Below are 19,216 nucleotides of genomic sequence, written 5' to 3' on the forward strand. Positions count from 1 at the left end.
TTGTGTGTGTGTGTGTGTGTGTGTATATATATATTATATACACATTATAGGTTAACATATGTATGTGTATATATCTTATATATTGGCATATATATATATATTACACACATCTTATAGCTTAGCATATATCTATCTCTTATCTTAGCATATATGTGTGTGTGTGTGTATTTATATATATGTATATATTATAGCTTGGCATATGTATGCGTATATAGCTTATATCTTAGCATATGTGTGTGTGTGTGTGTGTGTATATATATATATATATTGAATATATCTTAGCATATATATATATATATGTATCTTATATCTTAGCGCATATATATATATATATATATATACACATACATACAGTATATAGCTCAATACATTCTCAAATAAACCCGGGGGGGGGGGGGGGGGGGGGGGGGGGGAGGATGGTGTGGGACTGGCTGTTGCTCCTCTTCTGCTTGCAACTGCCCATTCCTGCCCTTGTGAGACACAGGACTATCTCTTGCATTCCGCAGTGGGAAATTAATGCCGTTTGAGACCACTTGAACTGCCCTGGCTCAGTGCTATGGGATTCTGAGATTTGTCGTTTTGTGAGACCTTTTGCCTTCCCTGTCTGAAAGCTCTGGTGCCACAATCAACTACTATTCCCAGAAGTCCATAGAATTGAGGCAGGGCAGTTAAAAGTGGGATCAAACCAGATATTTCTGCAGTGCAGAAGGCGCCCTAGTTTGAGATGGTAAAGCTCAGTGTCTTGGCTTAGTGCTTAGAGAATCCTGGGAATTGTAGTTTATTGTGGCACCAGAGTACTCTGGCACAAAAGGCTAAATGTCTGACACAACCAGGATTCCCTAGCACTGAGCCGGGACAGTCAAAGCGGTCTCAAGCTGGATGATTTCTGCAGTGTGTTTTGGACCGAAGAGTGCGTGGCTAGGAGCATGCTGATATGTTGAGAAATGTTTGCTTTTCTGATTTTATTTCCTTTCTTTTGGTTTTAGAAGTGGCACATCTGAAGGAGAAGCAGTTGAATCTCCCTTTGCAGCCATTGTTTCTCTGTTGCTTTGACTCATTTATCTTCCTTTCATCCTAAACTTGACTTTTGGAAACTCAACTTTTAATGTGTGTAATGTTAAACTGAACAAGAGGAAGATTCCACTCTTTCCTGTCCTTCCTGGAAACCATTTTCGACTGGATGCTGTTAACCTGTTCGTTGTGGAAGTTGGGAGATCTTCATTTTGCTTGATGACTTGTGGCATGCTCTTTGGTTACTCTTCCAAGTAAAATTTCATGCAATATGTCACTGAGTGGATGGGTGCCTGAGAAGAAGACCCTTTAGACCTTGCAACTACTCCTGCCACTGGTCACCATTGATCTGCCACGTTCCATGCTGAGTGTATTGTGTTTTAAAGTGCTCAGGAAGATGCAGAGACGACACAGCAGTATCACTGACAGCCTTCCTCCTGAAAGGTGAGTTAGGAACATCAACTTACAACCGAGAACTACTCAGGACAAGGCTGATGCTACCAATGACTGCGCCAGGCAGCGGATTCTGGGCTTTGTAAAAGTGTAGCAAACAGTTATTTCCTTTTTTATTGTATTACAGAACCAGCAGTGTGGTGAGGTGCCTCTGGAATTTTCTGCCTCAGAGATGAAAATAACTTGGTAGTGTTTGGGTGCTATACTCTGGGACATGGGAAGGCATTGGGCACAGTGTCCTGTTCTGCTCAGGCAGCAGATTGTCTTGGGACAGCCTTATATGCCATTGTAACATGTGATGGAGACAAACAGGAAGGATGGATTGTTCCATTCTTCCTCCAACAACCTACTTTATTTCCATGACAGATGCAGAGGAAGAAAAGGTTGTGGGTTGACAGAGGCGAAAGGGGTCATTTGTCTCTCCTCCATCAATCTCTTTGGTGGAAAGTTTGGTAGAAAGCCCTGCCCAGAGAGCTGCTGTGTCTGTGGATGATGGGAGCTGTCATGCAGTACATCTAGAGGGAGCCAATTTGACAGAAGGCTGGGCTTCAAAGTTTAGTGCTTACACCTTGAATTGGGAGCTAGTGCAGCAATGTTGAAACTAGCATTGCATGTTTGTTACAGTCTGTCCCCATCAAATAAGGTAGTGGTTGAAATTAGGTTTAATTTCCAAGAACATTTCAAGGGTGTGTGCTTAAGTGTTGTCTACACTGACTGGCAGCAGCTCTTTGGGACTCAAGATAGGGTCATCTCCAGCTCTGTTTGGCAGTGTACCTGGGACATTCTGCATGTAAAATGTGTGCTCTACCACTGAACTATGAGCCTTTCTGAAGCTGTAGAATAAACTTCCCACCCCAAACACCGGCTCAGTTTGACCTTCCGGTTCTACACATTAGTTCATCTGTTTTATTAGCGTTCTTCTTTGCCCAGCTTTGTAATGGCTTGATTGACAGTGTTTTAGTTTTTTTCTCCTGCAGTGTCGTGAGCGCAAGAAAGGCAGTTAATAAATGACATTTTAATCAATAAATTAATCAATCCAATTTGGTAGTGAGTAATGTATGGAAAACCTTCACCACTAGGTATTGAAGATAATCTAAAGATGCTCTGCTGAAGGATACTGTACTGCTGCCACACAAGAAGTATGTGTATGCTTTTATTGTTAAAACAAGCACCTACTAAGCTTTTCTTTGCTGCCTGTCTTGGAAGCATTACTCTGCACTCTAGAGGTAGTATAGGGTTGTGATCTCAGTCTCTGCCAGGTACCTTGAATGCTTTGTACATGTTTCATATGTTCTCAGGGATGAGAGGTCTCTGTGGCTTTAGTCCTAAACCCTAGGAGATTCTATTAGAAATGTGTGTCCCATTAATTTGGGACCGTAGAGCCACACTGCAAAGTATTGTGTACTTTCTATTCCCTGTCTGGTATTTGTGTGAGCCTGGCCTTTGGGAGTAGCTGTAAAAATCTCTGTTGAGACTCTGTGGGACAAGGAGAGATGTCTGGTGAGAATTTGCTTATATTGGGCAATGTCTGGAGAGAAGAACTGGGAACAAAGGTGTAGTTGGTGAGACTGGTGGACTTGCTGCAAAAAGCCAAGCTGGCTTCTCGAATCCACAGACCAGTTCTAAACTTGGAGAACTCCACTGTGGGAGCAAGGTCAGAAGAGAATGAGTAGTGCCTTCAGACTGTTGTTGTTGTTTGCTTTCAAGCTGTTTCCTTTTGATGGGAGAGAAGTGGCTTAAAATGAAAGAAATTATAAATAAATGTCATCAGGTTCCCAGCTGAAATACCTAGTGGAATTTTTCTACTTGGCACATTTGGTGGAAAACAGGCTTCAGTTCCCCATGTGGTGAAGTGAGCTGGGAGACCAAAGCACTCCAGGTGGTGCTTCCAGGACCTCCTGGAAGGTCCCTGCTATTTCTTGTTACTGATCGGTGATAGCAGGGAGACCCTTCCCTATACAAGAGTGGATAGGGGAATATGGATCCTTGGCAAGCCAGATCTGGGGCCTTGGTGAGCTGGCTTAGGCCAGCAAACTGGAGGTTCCCTCCCCTGAAGTACATAAACTGACTAGGTAAATAAGGAGGGGAGGATAGATGCTTTCATGTCATTGATTGATTTCTTTCTCCATTCTTGTACATGGCAGAAGCCGGAGTCAAACTATCACCTCTGAGACAAGTGTGGATGAAAGTGGGGTCTTTGAAGGCCTCAAGACAGAGCCATCTCCTCCTCAGCAGCTTTTCTCAGGACTGGGAGGCATCCCATCCGGAACGATCACAGCCACCCCTTTCCAATCCAGTTTGGTCTTGGGGTCGACGGCAGGAGGTGGGGAGGTGTTCATTCAGATGCCTGCTCCACGGGAGGAAGGGACCAGCCGTACGGAAGGAGGTCCTTACCACCACCGCCAGCAGCCCCAGCACTACCATCACAGTCACCAGCGAGGGTCCTCCCTGCTGCACATGGCCGGTGGTGACCGCCATGGACATACTGAGGAAGGCTTCGAGGAACAGCCTGGGACACCAGCCCCTGCCCTTTCAGAGCTAAAAGCTGTCATCTCTTGGTTGCAGAAGGGGCTTCCTTTCATCATGATTCTCTTGGCTAAAGTTTGTTTCCAGCACAAGCTTGGTAAGCCCCTTAATTTAAGAATGTAGGGGACCTTGAGGGATCGAAAGAAAGCCCCATCCAACCTTGCACATTGGCTCCAACCTCGTTCTGGCAGGGTTGTTACCACAAAAAAAAAAAACACTTGAAGCCAACTGGAAAAAAAGGTATCCTATTCCTTTGCCGAAATTTAAGGTCATTCACATCTATAAAACATGTAGAAGGTGGTACTGTATGAAATGGTACAAAAACAGTAAGAAACATTTGCAGCAGAGAAAAAGTAGAAGAGATAATTTTAAAAAAATATTCTGCCAAGCACGTTAAATGTATTTATTTAATTTATATCCTGCCTTTCTCCCATTACAGGATTTGAAGCAGCTCGCAAGTCAAAAGAGTAGCCTATATAAAAGTTTAAAATGCAGTCAAAAGAGTAGCCCTTATAAAAGTTTAAAAAAACAACAACAAATGAACAATCAGATTAAAAGACATTAATGTAAAATAGTTTTTAAAAGGCCATTAAAATATCATCATCATGAGAAAAATACAATACAAATGTAACAAACGGCCATTAAAAGCCTTTCTACAACAGAGAGTAAACACTCCCAAGGCTCGAGTGAACGGATAAGTCTTTTATGGTGCCTAGGTTTGGTGAAGTGCTATGTACATGGCTTACAAGTTTTTCTCTACTTGTTTCTAGGAATTGCTCTGTGTATTGGCATGGCCAGCACATTTGCATATGCAAACTCAACTCTCCGAGAACAAGTCTCCTTGAAGGTGAGTGAAGGGCCGGGATTCTTAAAGCCTGGCTCATGAATGGATAGGGCTCACGGAGATCTCAAGACCTTGGGGAGAAATGTAGGCAAAAAGGCGAAGAGGAGTTATTTTTCTATGACAGGATTAAAACCAAAAGGCAGGTCTTCCTAGAATTTGGAAAACCAGTAGTGTCAGGATTGACTGAGTATTGCTGCTAATATTTTTGCATTGTTTATTTAGACATTTAAACTTTAGTGTTGATTTTTGTATCAGTGGAAGAGAATAGGTTACTGTCCTGAGATGCTTAGAATCTGCAGTTTGAAACATGGAGGAAAGTAGAGGCAGGAGTAAACAGGGTCAGCAAATTAGATTTCTTTCTACCTTCCTTTTTAAAAAGCAAGTTACTAGTTCTTGTGACTACAAAGCTTTAAAGTCCCAGGATTCATGTGTTGGTTTTCTTTTCTTTCGCAGGAAAAGAGGTCAGTGCTGGTGGTGTTCTGGATCCTGGTCTTCCTCGCTGGGAACACCCTATACTTGCTGTATACTTTCAGCTCCCAACAATTGTACAACAGGTGAACAAACAGTTTTTGTTCTAGAAGTGGGTGGTGGAACAGGCAACTCCTATCAGAAGAACTGAGAAGGGCTAAAGGAGGTTGAAATCTTGTGTGGAGGTGGCAGGTAGTGGTGGCTTCCTCTGCTGGAGAAAGGTCATTATGCTGTAAAAGGACCTGTTGGAGCACCGTTGGCCAATTTTGGGTTTTACTCCTTACATTTTCATTTCCATCTTTTACTGGGAATGACCCATATTCACTTAGGAGCTATTCTATTTTCCTTCAGTTCCCTGACTGACTTGTTTGTGGGTTCACTTTTGCTTTTTTTTTCATTTTCATCAGTTGAGTGTTCAATCTCTCATTTTTGCTTTTTTGCCTTTGTTTTTTGTTTTTAGGATTTAATTTTATCCGTTGTGCTGTGCCCATTTTGTGAGTATTTTTATTTCCGTTCCTCAGTCCTTCTCTGTTTCAGCTTGATTACCCACTAACACAAACATGGACAAATATCCTACAAGGGCTTCATACTGTGCTATAGCCAACACATTCAAATTTGGTGGTTGGAAATAAGGCTTTTGGTAACAGCTCCCAACATACCAGCTGCCTTCCTAGCATCTGAAAGTGACAAAATATGGAGGACAGAGTATATGAACCTGATTTTGCCCAGGCTTGGATCTATCATGATAAGCATTTATGAAGACATCCCAGTATAGCTATTGGTTGTGTTCATTGTCATGATTAATCATGGTTTCTGTTAACCATGGTTTGTTGATTCAGCCATGAATTGTATGGCAGGCAGGCATAGTTTGTCTTCCTTGTTTCTGATTTGTTTCTCTCCAGATCCCTTTGTCAGCTTCTGTTTCAGAGTCAGCAAATGTGGAGGGGGGACACAACTGCAGGTTCTGACATCATGACAACCTATGGTTCAACAAACCAGAGTTCATAAGCCATCAATATGCAATGAACTCAGAGTGTGGCTTGTAGCTGGTTAACAAACTGGCTTGTTAGTGGATTCATGTTGACATTCACAGCAAATGAATAGAATCTTTATTATGGTCATAGACCAACACACACAGTAAACAGGTTTCAACAGACCATACTGTCACTGTCATTAGGTGTCTGATTTATTTTATGAAACAAAGCACTTATAAAACTAGGTTATTTTTCCCTATGAGGGAAAAATGGGGAAAAAACATTTCTGACATTTTTTCATCCTCTTATCAGCAATTTTTCTTGTCTGGATTATTGGTTGTCACCTGCTTTGAACCCAGGTGCCCTGTTCCTAGGTGACATAGTGAACAGCTGTTGATACTTTGCACTACCAGACATTTATCAGTACTGTTTACCAATGGATACATAGATCCTGGGGTTAATCTTGAACAACTTTTCTCACAAGGATTATTGAGAGCCTATGGTTGTTCTTGTACTCCTTAGTTCATTTTTCACAGAGGGAGTTGCAAGGGGTTAGGCAATCATTATCTGGCTTCAATGTGCCAATTAATAATGTTCAATCATACTGTCTTGTATTCCTCAGCCTCATATTCCTGAAACCCAACCTGGAGAAGCTGGATTTCTTTGATCTGATGTGGATTGTGGGGATCTCCGACTTCGTACTCAAATACCTCACCATAGCCCTGAAGTGCTTCATTGTCGCCTTGCCAAAAATCATATTGGCTGTTAAATCAAAGGTAAAAGAGTTCATATTTCACTCTGGTGGTAATGAAATTCCCTTCTTTTAGGAAACATATGGGGTACCTGTGTTAGCCGTTCAGCAAAATGCAACAAAATACACAAAAAGTGATGCCTTTATTGGCCAAATAAAATGCACAAAATATATCATGCAAACTTTAGAAGCTCCACTGGCTTCTTCATCAGGCAAAAGATGTTTTAAAATCATACAGGAGAGCTCATTGGAGGAATAATGGGATATAAACATAACAAATAAAATAAGGGAAGCCATAAGATAACTGTTTCACTGACTTTGGTGGAGTATGTGAAAGCTATCTCTGATAATAACCTGAGTTCTGATTCCAGTCTAGTCCTTAGTTGCTCCCATCTTTCATAGCGGCAGTCTGGTTCCCAGTGGCTTCCTAATTTTAAGTTTCCTTGTTCAGCTGAGAAGTAATTTCTGGCTAAAGCAGTGAATTATTGTTTACACAAACCATGGCTACATAGGTTCACATTTGCCAGTTAAATTTTGGGAACACAAATTTTGTGTTTTGTTGCTTGTTTGTTCTCCTTATTTTTTCTCCTTTCCATTTGTGCCAAAGCACTTTTGTGATGAAGACTGATGTAGAGTTTCTCTGTGTCTGATGTCCATATTTCACACCATGACCTTACTTTGTTTGATGGACCTTGGGATTCTGGTAAAAGTAGAGAAGACCATATAGTCAATAGCATCTTCCTGTTTCTGGAGCTAAATGAACCAACAGGCTTTACCACCATGTTTCTGCATTAAAATAAGCCATGGTGGTGTTTCTTGAAATCTGGCTTGCACACTATTATTATTCAGTCCAGGCAGAAATTTCAAGCCAGGAACAGAAGCAATTCTAAATGGAGTTTGTGCGGGTAGGTGTGGTTGGAAAGGTTTGTTCCCTTGTATGGGATGCTCAGAAGGCCTATTAATTTATCCCTGGCAGTAGTCCAAGGATTTTTCTCCCCTCTGATGATAATGATGATTATTATTTTATTTGAGGAGATTAATGGGCCGGGTCACAGCATAATCCAGCTTCAGGGAGAAAAAACCAACAACCTGACACGTGAGTGATGCATAGTCAGCCCAAGACAAATTGTAGAGCTGGAAGAGGTTCACAGCCTTTGCTTGCTTGTCTAAGAGCTATCCCAGGTTCTCATTAATCCTTGTCCAAGGGAAGAAAGAGACTGGGGTCTGTATTTGCAACCACACAAGGAGGCTGGTAAGATTGCATCTGTCAGGGGCCCCCTAATGGTTCTCTGTGCAGATGCCTCATTCTGAACAGCCTCTTCTTTATTGGAGCCCTGATCATCTTGAGCCATAATCTTTTTCATTATTTTTTCAAATTATTGCCAGCTTGCAAACAAAACTGTTGGTAGAGGTTCCATGTGCTAACCTCTGGATAGTGGTTTAAAATAGTTTTCTCTACTTGTGTATTTTGCACTGAATTTGACATGGTGGACATCTCAGCTTTCTGTACATAATGAAATCCTTTTTTGGTTTTGGTTTTAAAGAGAACATTTTAGACCACAGCAGTGCTTAGAAATCTGAAAATTCACAAGCAGTGTTTAGTGGACTGCTGTGTACATGACAAGTTTCCTCCGTGGTAGTGCAGATCATCTGTTTCTAATGAAAAGGCTTATCCTCTACTGCTTTTGATTTTTGTGATGAGTTGAGTGCTGCTGGATCCAGCATTGTCTGCTGGATGCAGCATCACTACAATAAACTTTTATATTCAAGACTCACCACACGCAACACTCACCCTAGTGCAGTATCAAACTTTTGGTCTTCCAGATACTTCCAACATGGCCAGTGGTCATGAATTCTGGGATTTGAAGGTCCAACCGTCTGGGTGACTTCAGACTACTGGGAGGTGTAGTCTAGTAATACCTGGAGAGTTGGGTGATTCCTACCCCTGTTGTAGTTGTAATCCAAATTCCTTCTGAGCTTCCCGGTGGGGATAGTTCCTACCTCCTTTCCAACTCCCGAGGGCTTGATGTGGGTTTTGTTCACTCCATGTTTTAAATGAGCCAAGCTTATCTCCTAGTATGTAATTTGGAGTTATCTTTCAGGTTCCATACTTATTACAAAGAAGTGTTTGGCTCAAAAGTGTATACAAAACAGTGTTTTATGAGAAATAGTGTACAAAAAAATGAAATTTAAGGTTCGGTGGAGTGCCATAGAATTTAAATATGATTTTTTCTTACATTAAAAAAAAATTCAAGAAAACTGGGTAGAATGACCTATGAATAAATTCCTGTGAAGCTGACAAGGGCTGGAAGGGGGTTGAGCTCTCTAACCTTAAGGATGAAGGAAAGCATATGAATAAAGTGTTTTGGGAAGCTGTGACCATTTGTAACCTCGCAACCTGTATTTGTGCACCGTGAAACCCACTGGATGATCTGTTTGTGGTCTGTACGTTGTTTCCTGCCAGGGGAAAAATAGAACAGGGCTCCTGTACATTTAACAGTTGTATAGGAGAGGGACTTTCAGCAGGTGTTGCTTGTCCTACACGCTCTTCTGCACAACAGTGAAAAATCTAAGAGCCCTGTTCTAGTTTTCACCTGGTGATTCTATTTCTTACATTAACCTATCTTCCAGGGAAGTGTGTTTATTGTAGTAGAAGTGGCCATAGAATTTTCCTGTGACCAAAAATTTAAAAGAAGAATCCATGAAGGGGGAAAAGATGAGGGACGAAATGGGAACCAGACAGCTCGCGTTTCCTGAATTTCTATCCAGAGTATTCCTGTTTCCCTCTTTCATCCACCCTCCCCTTTTTTTAAAGCTCCACACCCCTCAAGCTGTCTCTCCTTAGCTGAGTAAATGAGAATCTGCCATTTGCCACATGCATAACAATGGACGCCTCCAGGAGCCACATGGCTCAGGCCGTTTTAATTTACTTTAATTCATTTTTCTATTGAGCCAAATGGTAAGTACTTGTTGTTTGTTTTTAATGGAGGACATTCAACACACTAGAGGTGTAGCCAAGACTCTCCTGAGGATAGGAAGAGCGCAGCTGTTCAGCAGTGCTCCAGCTCTGCTTCTCTGGCATCCTTTGGGCTTTTCAGGTTAAGACAAACAGCAGTTTGGGAGAGGAGAGGTCACTCAGGCAAGATGTCAAGTGTTCTACATGCCACCACTTGACATAGATCACAAGTAAAGAGTAGTTTGCATGCTGCCTGGTCAGTATTCTTAGTTACCAAGTGATGGTAGAGACTGTAAATTGATCAGCATGTAAACGGCACCTAGCATGTTGTTAAACCGTGGGATAAACTGTGCAGCGATGGTCAGCAACTTGAATGGATTTGAAAGGTGACTGGACAGAGGCTATCAGTGGTTCTGGGGCATGATGGTTATATACCCAGAGGCAGTTGCAGGATGGGACACAAGGTTGGGAAGCACTTTTCTAAAGAAAAGGTTGGGCAAAAGGTCGGTTGGCCATACCAACACCGGTCTATTAAAATTGAGAAAGCTGGAGGAGAGAAGGCATGAACATTTGTGTAAAAGGCAGAGAATGTGATCAGAGGTAGCCTGTTCATTCTAGCCTAGAAGAAGAGGTTGTCCATGGTTACTGGTCAAGATGACTGTATATTGCCTCCAGTAGGTAGTATGCCTCTGTGTACCAGTTGCTAAGGGGGAGCGTGCTGTGGTACTCCTATCCTGTTTGTGGGCTTCTGTGTGACTGAAGTCCTGGACTGGAGATGATCTGGGCCTGATCCAGTACAGCTCTCCTTATGTCAGTTAGGTTTGGAGTGTTGCCCTATCAGTACATGTATGGATGTCTGCTGGAGCTGGTTAAGCATATTTCTTTCATACCAATCAAAGGTGTCGTCTTGTCATATACCTTCAAGTTGTTTCTGACTTATGGTGACCCTAAGGCAACCCTATTGTTGGGTTTTCTTGCCAAGATTTGTTGAGAAGGGCTGAGTGGGGATTCGAACCCTGGTCTCCTGGAGTCATTGTCCAACACCCAAACCATTGCACCATGCTAGCTCTCAAAGGTGTCTAGTGGACCATTAAAAACCCATTGTGGTAGAAATATCCGTGAATTGGAATTTCCTTCATCAGATGCATGCACTGCAGTGTTACGCTTGTGAGTAACTCCCTTGTAGCTTTGTCCCGCTAGTCCAGTCTTGGCTGCTCTGACTTGCAGCAATTGTCCAGAGTCTTGTGAAGAACAAGCTGCCCTGAGTTCCAGTTCTGACAGAAAGGTGGGATGCAATCAAATAAGAAAGAAAGAAAGAAAGAAAGAAAGAAAGAAAGGCCGGTCTCATTAGCTGTAGTAGATGTTGAGCAGGAAGACCTGCTCAGGGCTTGCTCCAAAAAGAAGTAGCTTGGTGTGGAGGGAAGCATTACCTCTGCAAGACCTGTGGGTCCTTCCTTGCTTTCACCAGGGATGGAGGTGGGGGGAGAAGGGGAGCTTCAATCAAAATGACTCCCCTTTGCAGTGAATGGAGGTTGCTCCTCTGCCCAGCACCTCCCTGCCAATCTATTAAATTGCCTGCCACTGGGATCTCAGATTGTTGCCATTACAGAAATGCTCCACATTCCCCCCCCCCCATGATTAAACTGGGAGGGGGGAATTGAGGTCCTTGAGTAAGCGCTAGTATGACCTCACTTGGTATCCCCTGGGATATGAGATCATGTGGATGCCGGAGCTCTCGGTAGGCTTCGATTTGTTCCACGCAAGGACAGCCTGCTGAATGATCTCATCCTAGGGGGACCCAGGGGGAGTGGGCATTGCCTGCTGTTCTCCTCGGGGACCCTGATGGTCTCAGTCCCTATAGTTCTTCCTCGCTTTTTGCTGGCAGCGAGGAAGCAATGTTGGAGAATGCATGCAATTGGCAGTGTAAGTAGAATGCTCCATTTCTGGGTCTACAGGCTGCTCTCTTGAGCAGCACCCCAAACACTAATGAATCGATGTGCATCCTCCAGTGACTAATGGGAAGTGGTGTGAAGATGTCCCCATTTTGTGCTGCCCAACTTAGGCCATTTTTGATGCATTTCCACTCAGTGGTGCCAACATGCATGTGCATTCTACCTGCATATTCAGGTGCAGATCTGCCTTCTGCTCGTAGGCCACCAGTCACGGCACATGAAAACAAGGCCAAGATTCAGTAAGTGGGGTAAAAGGAATGTGCGTAAGGCAAGAAGTCCATCTCATAGGGATGGAAAGTGACAATGACTGTATTTTTCTAGTCATCTTTTCTGCCCCCTGAGTGCAGTCTGCCAGGAGGTAAACACTGAGCAAAATTGCTTTGCAGCTCCCTCAGCAGTTTACTCTGTTAAGGTGAGCTGACTTGTCTGTAAGAGCACATGCACAAAACTTGATCTTTTCTACAAGGAGGCTGCCCCTTCTGCCATCATCCTTCACCTTTGAGGGGCAGGATGATTTTGAACAGAATGTGTACTCTGTTGAAAAACAAAACAGTACCCAGCCATCCTTTTCTCTATTGAAAAATATAATTTAAATACATCACTTCAGCATAGTATAAATATACACCAATGCAGCACAAATTTACTGTAGTAAAATGGTAGCACAAGATGTTTCATCACTACTGCATCAGGCTGCTTAGATTGATGGAACAGAAAATACATTTATTTTATTAAAATTTCTGAAGAAACCCTATATTCCTATGCAAGTAAATGTGCAACAAACTAGGCATTTCATACTTCAATTTTGTGTTGCATATTTACTTGCATAGGAATTTAGGAAAGTTTTCTTCAGAAATTTTATTTAAATAAATATATTTTCTGTTCCATCCATCTAAATAGCCTGATGATTCGTGTACTGATGATGAAATGGTAGCCTTGTGCTACTATTTTACTAATGTAAATTTGTAATGACTACTTCATATACATTTGTCATTTATGAAAGTGTTGGAGTTGGACGACATAAAAATAGGAGTCAATTGAAGGTTTGGCATACCCATTCCACAGCCCTGATCTCAAGGTGACACAGCACAACAGTCCTGTGAAGTAGGTGAGCCTGAGAGTGAGTGCCTGGCCCAAGGTCAGCATCATGGTTCTGTTGGGACTAGACTCTGGCTCTTCCAAGTCCATGTCTCAGGCTCCAGCTATGACACCCCACTGTCTTATATCTTAAAGTCTCCTTTTTGTGTCTTTCAGGGGAAATTTTACCTGGTCATTGAAGAGCTGAGCCAGCTCTTCCGTTCCCTGGTCCCCATCCAGTTATGGTACAAGTACATCATGGGGGATGATCCATCTGGCAGTTATTTCCTTGGAGGGATTCTCCTGATCATGTACAGTCTCTGCAAAGTAAGTTGTTGGCCTGTGGTTCTGTGATGACTTTCCTTACAGTTGGTTTTCCTTGTCAATATCTGTGCTTACCAGGACCTGCATTCAGTCCTCATCATCTCCCATTAAAGGGATCAGGTAGCAAGTGATGGGGCAGGTTTTTTCTGCCTGAGTTCCTAGTGAAAGTAGATAGTATTTGGCTAGATCTTGGGTGGGAGGTGTGTGACCACTTAGATGATGTTGGACATCAACTTCCAGCATCCCTAGCCAGCCATGGTGAAGGATGCTAGGAGTTTCAGTCCAGCAGCGTCTGGAGAGACAGATACTCCCCATGTTTTGGATAGGTGCGCCAATACCCTGATTTGCTATACAGCAGCTTCCTAAGTACCAATGGGTATAAATTGATCCCAGCTTACTCTGGGGTGCCAGTGGGATGCCATTTTTGTTCAGAAGCTAAGCAGCAGCCTTGGTTAGTACTTGGATGGGAGAGTGCCAATGAATCCCAAATGCCGTAGGCTCTATTTCAGAGGAACTGAGAATACCACCTCTGAGTATTCTTTGCTTAAGAAAACCCTATGCTTGCCGCAAGACAACAGGTGACCTGAAGGCGCACACATACACACACATACACATTTTAACAGCCATGCACCAGGCTGAAATTCAATATACAAAGCTTTTCTGCCAGTTTCTGAAAATATAATGACACTTTGGAAGCAATGCAGGATGAGCTTGGCCCATCTGTAAGGAATGTCTACAACTTTTTTTTCCTAGTCTTTTGACATCTGTGGCCGTGTGGGAAGCATCCGGAAGGCTTTGAAGTTCCTCTGCACCCCTCAGGTGGGTAGGCAACTGCTTTGTATTCCTGTGATTAAGATAATTGTCATCATTGGTTCTTGTGGATACATAACGGATTTGCTCACATTAGACTGGTTGGATGGGTTTTGAATGGAGAGGTCCGGCCCAGCCATCATCATCATCTCCCTGGAGCAGGTGATTATTATTATTTTTCTAAAGCAGCCCTTTTCAGACAAGTGTGCTGGACTAAAACTCCCACCCTCCCCAGCCAGCATGACCAGTGCTTTCTGAAAAGAGTTGTTGGCAGTGGGAGCATCTTAACTTGGTGCTAGTTGGTGCTAGGATGAAAAGTGTGGGAGTGATTGACACTGGTGTCCTGCTGGATACATGTGTTAGGAAAAAATCCCTCCAAGATACGTCAGTTGCTAGATTTGCTAGAATACATTTTTCCGCCCTGCACAGGAGCCTGGACCATCTTGGCCTCTGGTCACCCTATTTGGCCAGTGATTTTTTTTCACTGAAGTGCAATAACATTCATCTTGTTTTAATTTAAGCCTTGCGTGGCACTTTGGACTAGAATTCCTGAAGCTGTTTTGCGTCGCCTGCTGTTTTTCCTCCTGATCCTTCCCTCAAAACCTCAATTTTTCCCCTTTTGTCTTAAGATGGGGTGGGGAGAACCTTTGGTCCTATGGCAGTTTTAGCATGTAGCTCCCATCGCTTTCACCAAATGGGGACAGTATTCAAGGATTGTGGAAGCTGTAGTTCAAAGCTTCTGGAGAACCAAAGGCTTCCCACCTCTGCTTTAAAGAATGTAAAAAGGGCCATGGGCTAGAATTAGACCAAAGGACTCTTGAGTCTAGCATCCTATTTACCACAGTGGCCAAGCTAGTGTTTTCTGTAAAGTCCACCAGCAGCACCCAATGGTAGTAGCCTACTTCCTACTGTTATTCTCCATCTGCCTTTGCACCCAAGGGTGATACTTAGGTGTCAGGATTGGTTGCTTTAGTATTTGTCCATTTCTTTTGTCTCCTTTTAATACTGTCATAAGTTGCTGGTCATTGTCACCATTTCTGCCAGGGCATTCCATAGCCTTTAACAATGTGCTTTCCCTGTAACAGAGTTATGGCGTCCGTGCAACTAACCAACAGTGCAGTGAGGCTGGTGACATCTGTGCCATCTGCCAGGCGGAGTTCAGAGAACCTCTGATCCTCTTATGCCAGGTTCTTTTTTCCTCCTTTTTCTCTCTTTGAATGCGGTGCCACAGGGCAGCCTGTCAAGTGGGTGCTCTGTTAACTGAGCATGCTCAGTCAGTAATGGACATCAGGGGCAGGGAGTGCAAAGCACACTGGTAGAGCATGAATGTTGCTGGTAGACAGTCCCAGAACTGATGCATGACATTGCCACTTAACAGACTGGTGACCTCTCGTGGGCATCCTTCTTCCCCCCTCCCCCCCCAGCATTTGGGAATCACCTTTTAAATTTCCCACAGTGCCCTGGAATAGTACTAGATCAGGGCCATTATGGGATAGAGGCGAGAATTTTGATTGGTACGGAGGGGAAGGGTTAACCCTCTTTCACAATTTGTTGTTGTGTGCCTTCAAGTCATTTCTGACTTATGGCGACCCCAAATCAAACTTATCATGGGTTTTCCTTGGCAAGATTTCTTCAGAGGAGGTTGGCCACTGACTTCCCCTGAGGCTGAGAGCATGTGACTTGCCCAGTGTCACTCAGTGGGTTTACATGGCCAAGGTGGGAATCGGACCCTGGTCTCCAGAATCGTAGGCAACACTTAAACCACTATGCCACCTGGCTTTCTTTCCCAATACCAGTTCTCTAATCTGCTTCAGCCCTTCCCAAGCTGTTTCTACATTCTAAAAAAAACCCCTTCAGGCTGTGATCTCTCACATCACTTTCTAGTTTGCTCCTTTCACACAAACTATTCTAAATAAAGTCTGTCAGTTAGTCTCCATGCAGGTGTCCTGGTGAATGCCTTAAACTAGAGCTTCATCTTTGTTTATTCCTCTGTAGACCTGCATATAATTTGTGTTTTCTCAGTCACAGTACCTGAGTACAGAATTTAGCATATAGTATAGAAAGCAAGGTATTTGTAATTTAGGTCAGGCATTAGTACTTGGCACACTTGAGCACTGTTGTCTGTCCTGGGGCCTTAGCAATAGAGAGCTATACACCAACCCCTCCCTTTGGGACGCTTGGGTTCCAGGCTGGACCTTGGCCTTGTTTTTATAAATGTGTTTTTGTAGGTGTGGATTCATACTGCATTTTCTCTTTTGTCTGTACAGCACATCTTTTGTGAAGAATGCCTCTGCCTTTGGTTTGACCGGGAAAAGACATGCCCACTGTGCCGTTCTGTGGCTGTAGAAACTCTGCGATGCTGGAAAGATGGTACCACCTCTGCTCATTTCCAGGTCTATTGACTTCTAGGCTTTGCTAGGATATAGGATAAATCTAAAGAGACATGTTGTTTGGGGAGTGAGGAGGTGGAAAGAAGTGAAGTGTTTGCCTACATACTTGCTAGAAGTCAGTATGGCTTCCCTTCTCCCTCACATTATGAATTCATTGAACCTGCCATCACAAGATGTGTCAAAGACCTTTAGCTTAGATGGCTTTAGAAGGGAGAGGACTGATCTCACAATCAGTGGATAGTGGTAATGATGGCTAAAGGGAACTGCCCTATCAAGAGTGTGGAGTTACTTTTCAGAGTGCAACATCCAGAGTCCTCCAGCCATAGAATCATAGAGTTGGAAGGGACCACAAGGGCCATCCAGTTCAACCCCCTGCCCATGTTGTCAGAGGGTTCTAGAAACTGTAATCCAGAAATGTGACTCTGCCACTGAATATATGAATTGCTACAGAGCACAGAAGTAGCATTTACACTCTGCTGGTGTGGATCCCTGAAGCAAGCATTTATTTGGCCACTTTTGGAAATAGGATGGATTAAATAGACCTTGGGCTTGATCTAACCAGGGCTTTTTGTATCTCAAGAGAAACCTGTTTGCTGTTGCATGTGCCCATGTGAGTCTTTCAATGAGTTGGTAAAAAGTTGCTCACAAACTGATAGCTGGCCCCTGTCTTAGTGGTGCTTGTGTTGTCATTGTATTAAATGTTATGCCATCATCTGAGAAGACAGTATTGTATTTCCACCTTACTCAATTTTAAACTTGTATTTGAATCAGAATTGATATAACATTGAGTTCCCAGGGTTGCTCCAACCTCTAATTCATGCTTGACGCTCACCCGTTTGAATGGGAAGACCAGTGTAGTGTATTGGACTGGTGCCATGGAACCTACTGTGTGACATTGGGGCAGTCATTCTGCTGTAGCCTGTCCTACCTCATAGAGGATAATGTGAGGAGAGCCATGTATGCCACTTTTGAGCTCACTGGAGGAGAGATCGGGTATAAATATAACAAATAAATAAAATGATACAAGCTCCCTCTATGCGAATTTCACAGCACAAAACCTAACTTTGGATCTTTGAACTTTGTGACTGTGTGTTGTCCTCCACCCACCATCTTGCCACTTCCTTCTCCTATCCAAATGTTATGTTGGCCATGTTCAAATGATTGTCCAAGACTGCTGGCATGCTGTTGCCCTGTTTTCCTCCAATCACATGCTAGCTTCAGTGTGAAGGTTCTGCCATATACTAAGTCAGAGTTCCTTGTTACGTCCTGGTTTATTTTATTGGTATGTTTAGCTGACATAAAGCTAGACATCCCTGTTTTGGATGGCACAGGGAACTCTTGACTTCATACAAACCAGTGTCTTTGTGTTGAAACCTGCAAGAGAGGATTTCTTAACCACAAAACTTGGCCTTATGAAAATTTGAATCATAGTCTAAAAATGTCCATTAGCTATTACAGTTGACCCTCTGTATCCATGGTTATTTTATCCACGGATTCAACCATCCATGGCCTGCAAATATTCAAAAATATAAATTCCAAAAGCAAACTTGCTTTTGCCATTTTATATAAGGGACACCATTTTACTATGTCATTGTATTTAATAGGACTTTGGATTTTGGTATCCGCGTGGGTCCTGGAGCCAAACCCCAGCGAATACCAAGAGCCCACTGTATTTAACTAAAACTATTTCATTCCATCACACCTCCATTCATAGAAACAGAAGAAACGTAATTCTGCAAAAACATTTTAAAATGCTTTAAAATAAAACATGAACATTGTAAACATTTGGACAAAATAAAGAAATTGCATTGGTAACTGCAATTTGTTCTTGGTACAGAAAGAATTGGCTGTGCCTTGGCTGCTCCTATTTTTTGTTGTGGTTGTTTTTCTTTTATTTTGTCTTTTCAAATGTAAATGGCAATAAAGCTTGCTTTAAAGGCTTACTTCCCTTTTCTTCCTTGAAAGAGAAAACATCTGTTCACAATTCAGGGAGGAAGAAAAGTGTTTGGGATGGGTATGAAATAACACTGAGAGAGGAAGAATGTGCAACAGGGGCTGGGGAGAAATTGGCGAACTGCTTTCTTTGTTGCAATGGGCTAAGATGCTATGTTGAATACTGGTTTTATGGAAATGTGACATGATGGTGATGGTGGTATAGGCCTGAAATATATATCCTAAATCAGAGGGGTCCATGTCCACAGATCAGTTTACAGTTATATGAATGGGGTTGTGTGGGTGTATCATACACGACTATGGTCTAATCTGCACTGCGGAAATAATGCAATTTGACAGCAGTTTAACTGCCATGGCTCAATGCTATGGGATTTGTAGTTTTGAGAGATCTTTAGCCTTGTCTATCTTGAGAGCTCTGGTGACAGTGAAAGCGGTGTTCAGCTGCATTATTTCTGCAGTCCAGATTAGACCTGTGATTTACACGAACAGCACTGATTCTTTGCTTGGATGTGCATCCCAGCAATTGGGCACTCTTTTGCATACTGTCTAGCTTTCAGTGAGATGGATGTTGAAATGCATTTAAGACTTTTCATGCAGGTTGTAGTGCACAACCAGTTTACCTAAGTTCAACAACTAGAGAAGGGGGGACGGGACTCTGGACCATAGATCTCATTGGGCCTGCTGTAGGCACCCCTTGGCTAACTTCAGTGGAGGAACACTCCCTACTATT

The 19,216-nt window shown here is 42.9% G+C and overlaps 1 protein-coding gene across 4 annotated transcripts in view; it reads left to right on the plus strand.

Moving 5' to 3' along the window:
• Positions 1-18,476, plus strand: part of LOC121917647 (RING finger and transmembrane domain-containing protein 2-like) — a 19,400-nt gene extending 924 nt beyond the window's left edge. For 3 of the 4 annotated variants that reach the window (XM_042443762.1, XM_042443764.1, XM_042443763.1), the window contains exons 2-10: positions 987-1,455; positions 3,609-4,087; positions 4,761-4,837; positions 5,288-5,388; positions 6,899-7,052; positions 13,187-13,336; positions 14,087-14,152; positions 15,229-15,330; positions 16,411-18,476. In XM_042443762.1, coding sequence (XP_042299696.1) covers positions 1,373-1,455; positions 3,609-4,087; positions 4,761-4,837; positions 5,288-5,388; positions 6,899-7,052; positions 13,187-13,336; positions 14,087-14,152; positions 15,229-15,330; positions 16,411-16,545 — 1,347 coding nt within the window. In that variant the 5' untranslated portion in view covers positions 987-1,372 and the 3' untranslated portion in view covers positions 16,546-18,476. The remainder of the gene's footprint in view (positions 1-986; positions 1,456-3,608; positions 4,088-4,760; positions 4,838-5,287; positions 5,389-6,898; positions 7,053-13,186; positions 13,337-14,086; positions 14,153-15,228; positions 15,331-16,410) is intronic. The other variant, XM_042443765.1, reaches the window with a different exon arrangement.
• Positions 18,477-19,216: the final 740 nt, after the last annotated feature.

The sequence above is a fragment of the Sceloporus undulatus genome, unplaced genomic scaffold (assembly GCF_019175285.1).
Source record: "Sceloporus undulatus isolate JIND9_A2432 ecotype Alabama unplaced genomic scaffold, SceUnd_v1.1 scaffold_30, whole genome shotgun sequence".
NCBI classification, from domain to species: Eukaryota; Metazoa; Chordata; class Lepidosauria; order Squamata; family Phrynosomatidae; genus Sceloporus; species Sceloporus undulatus.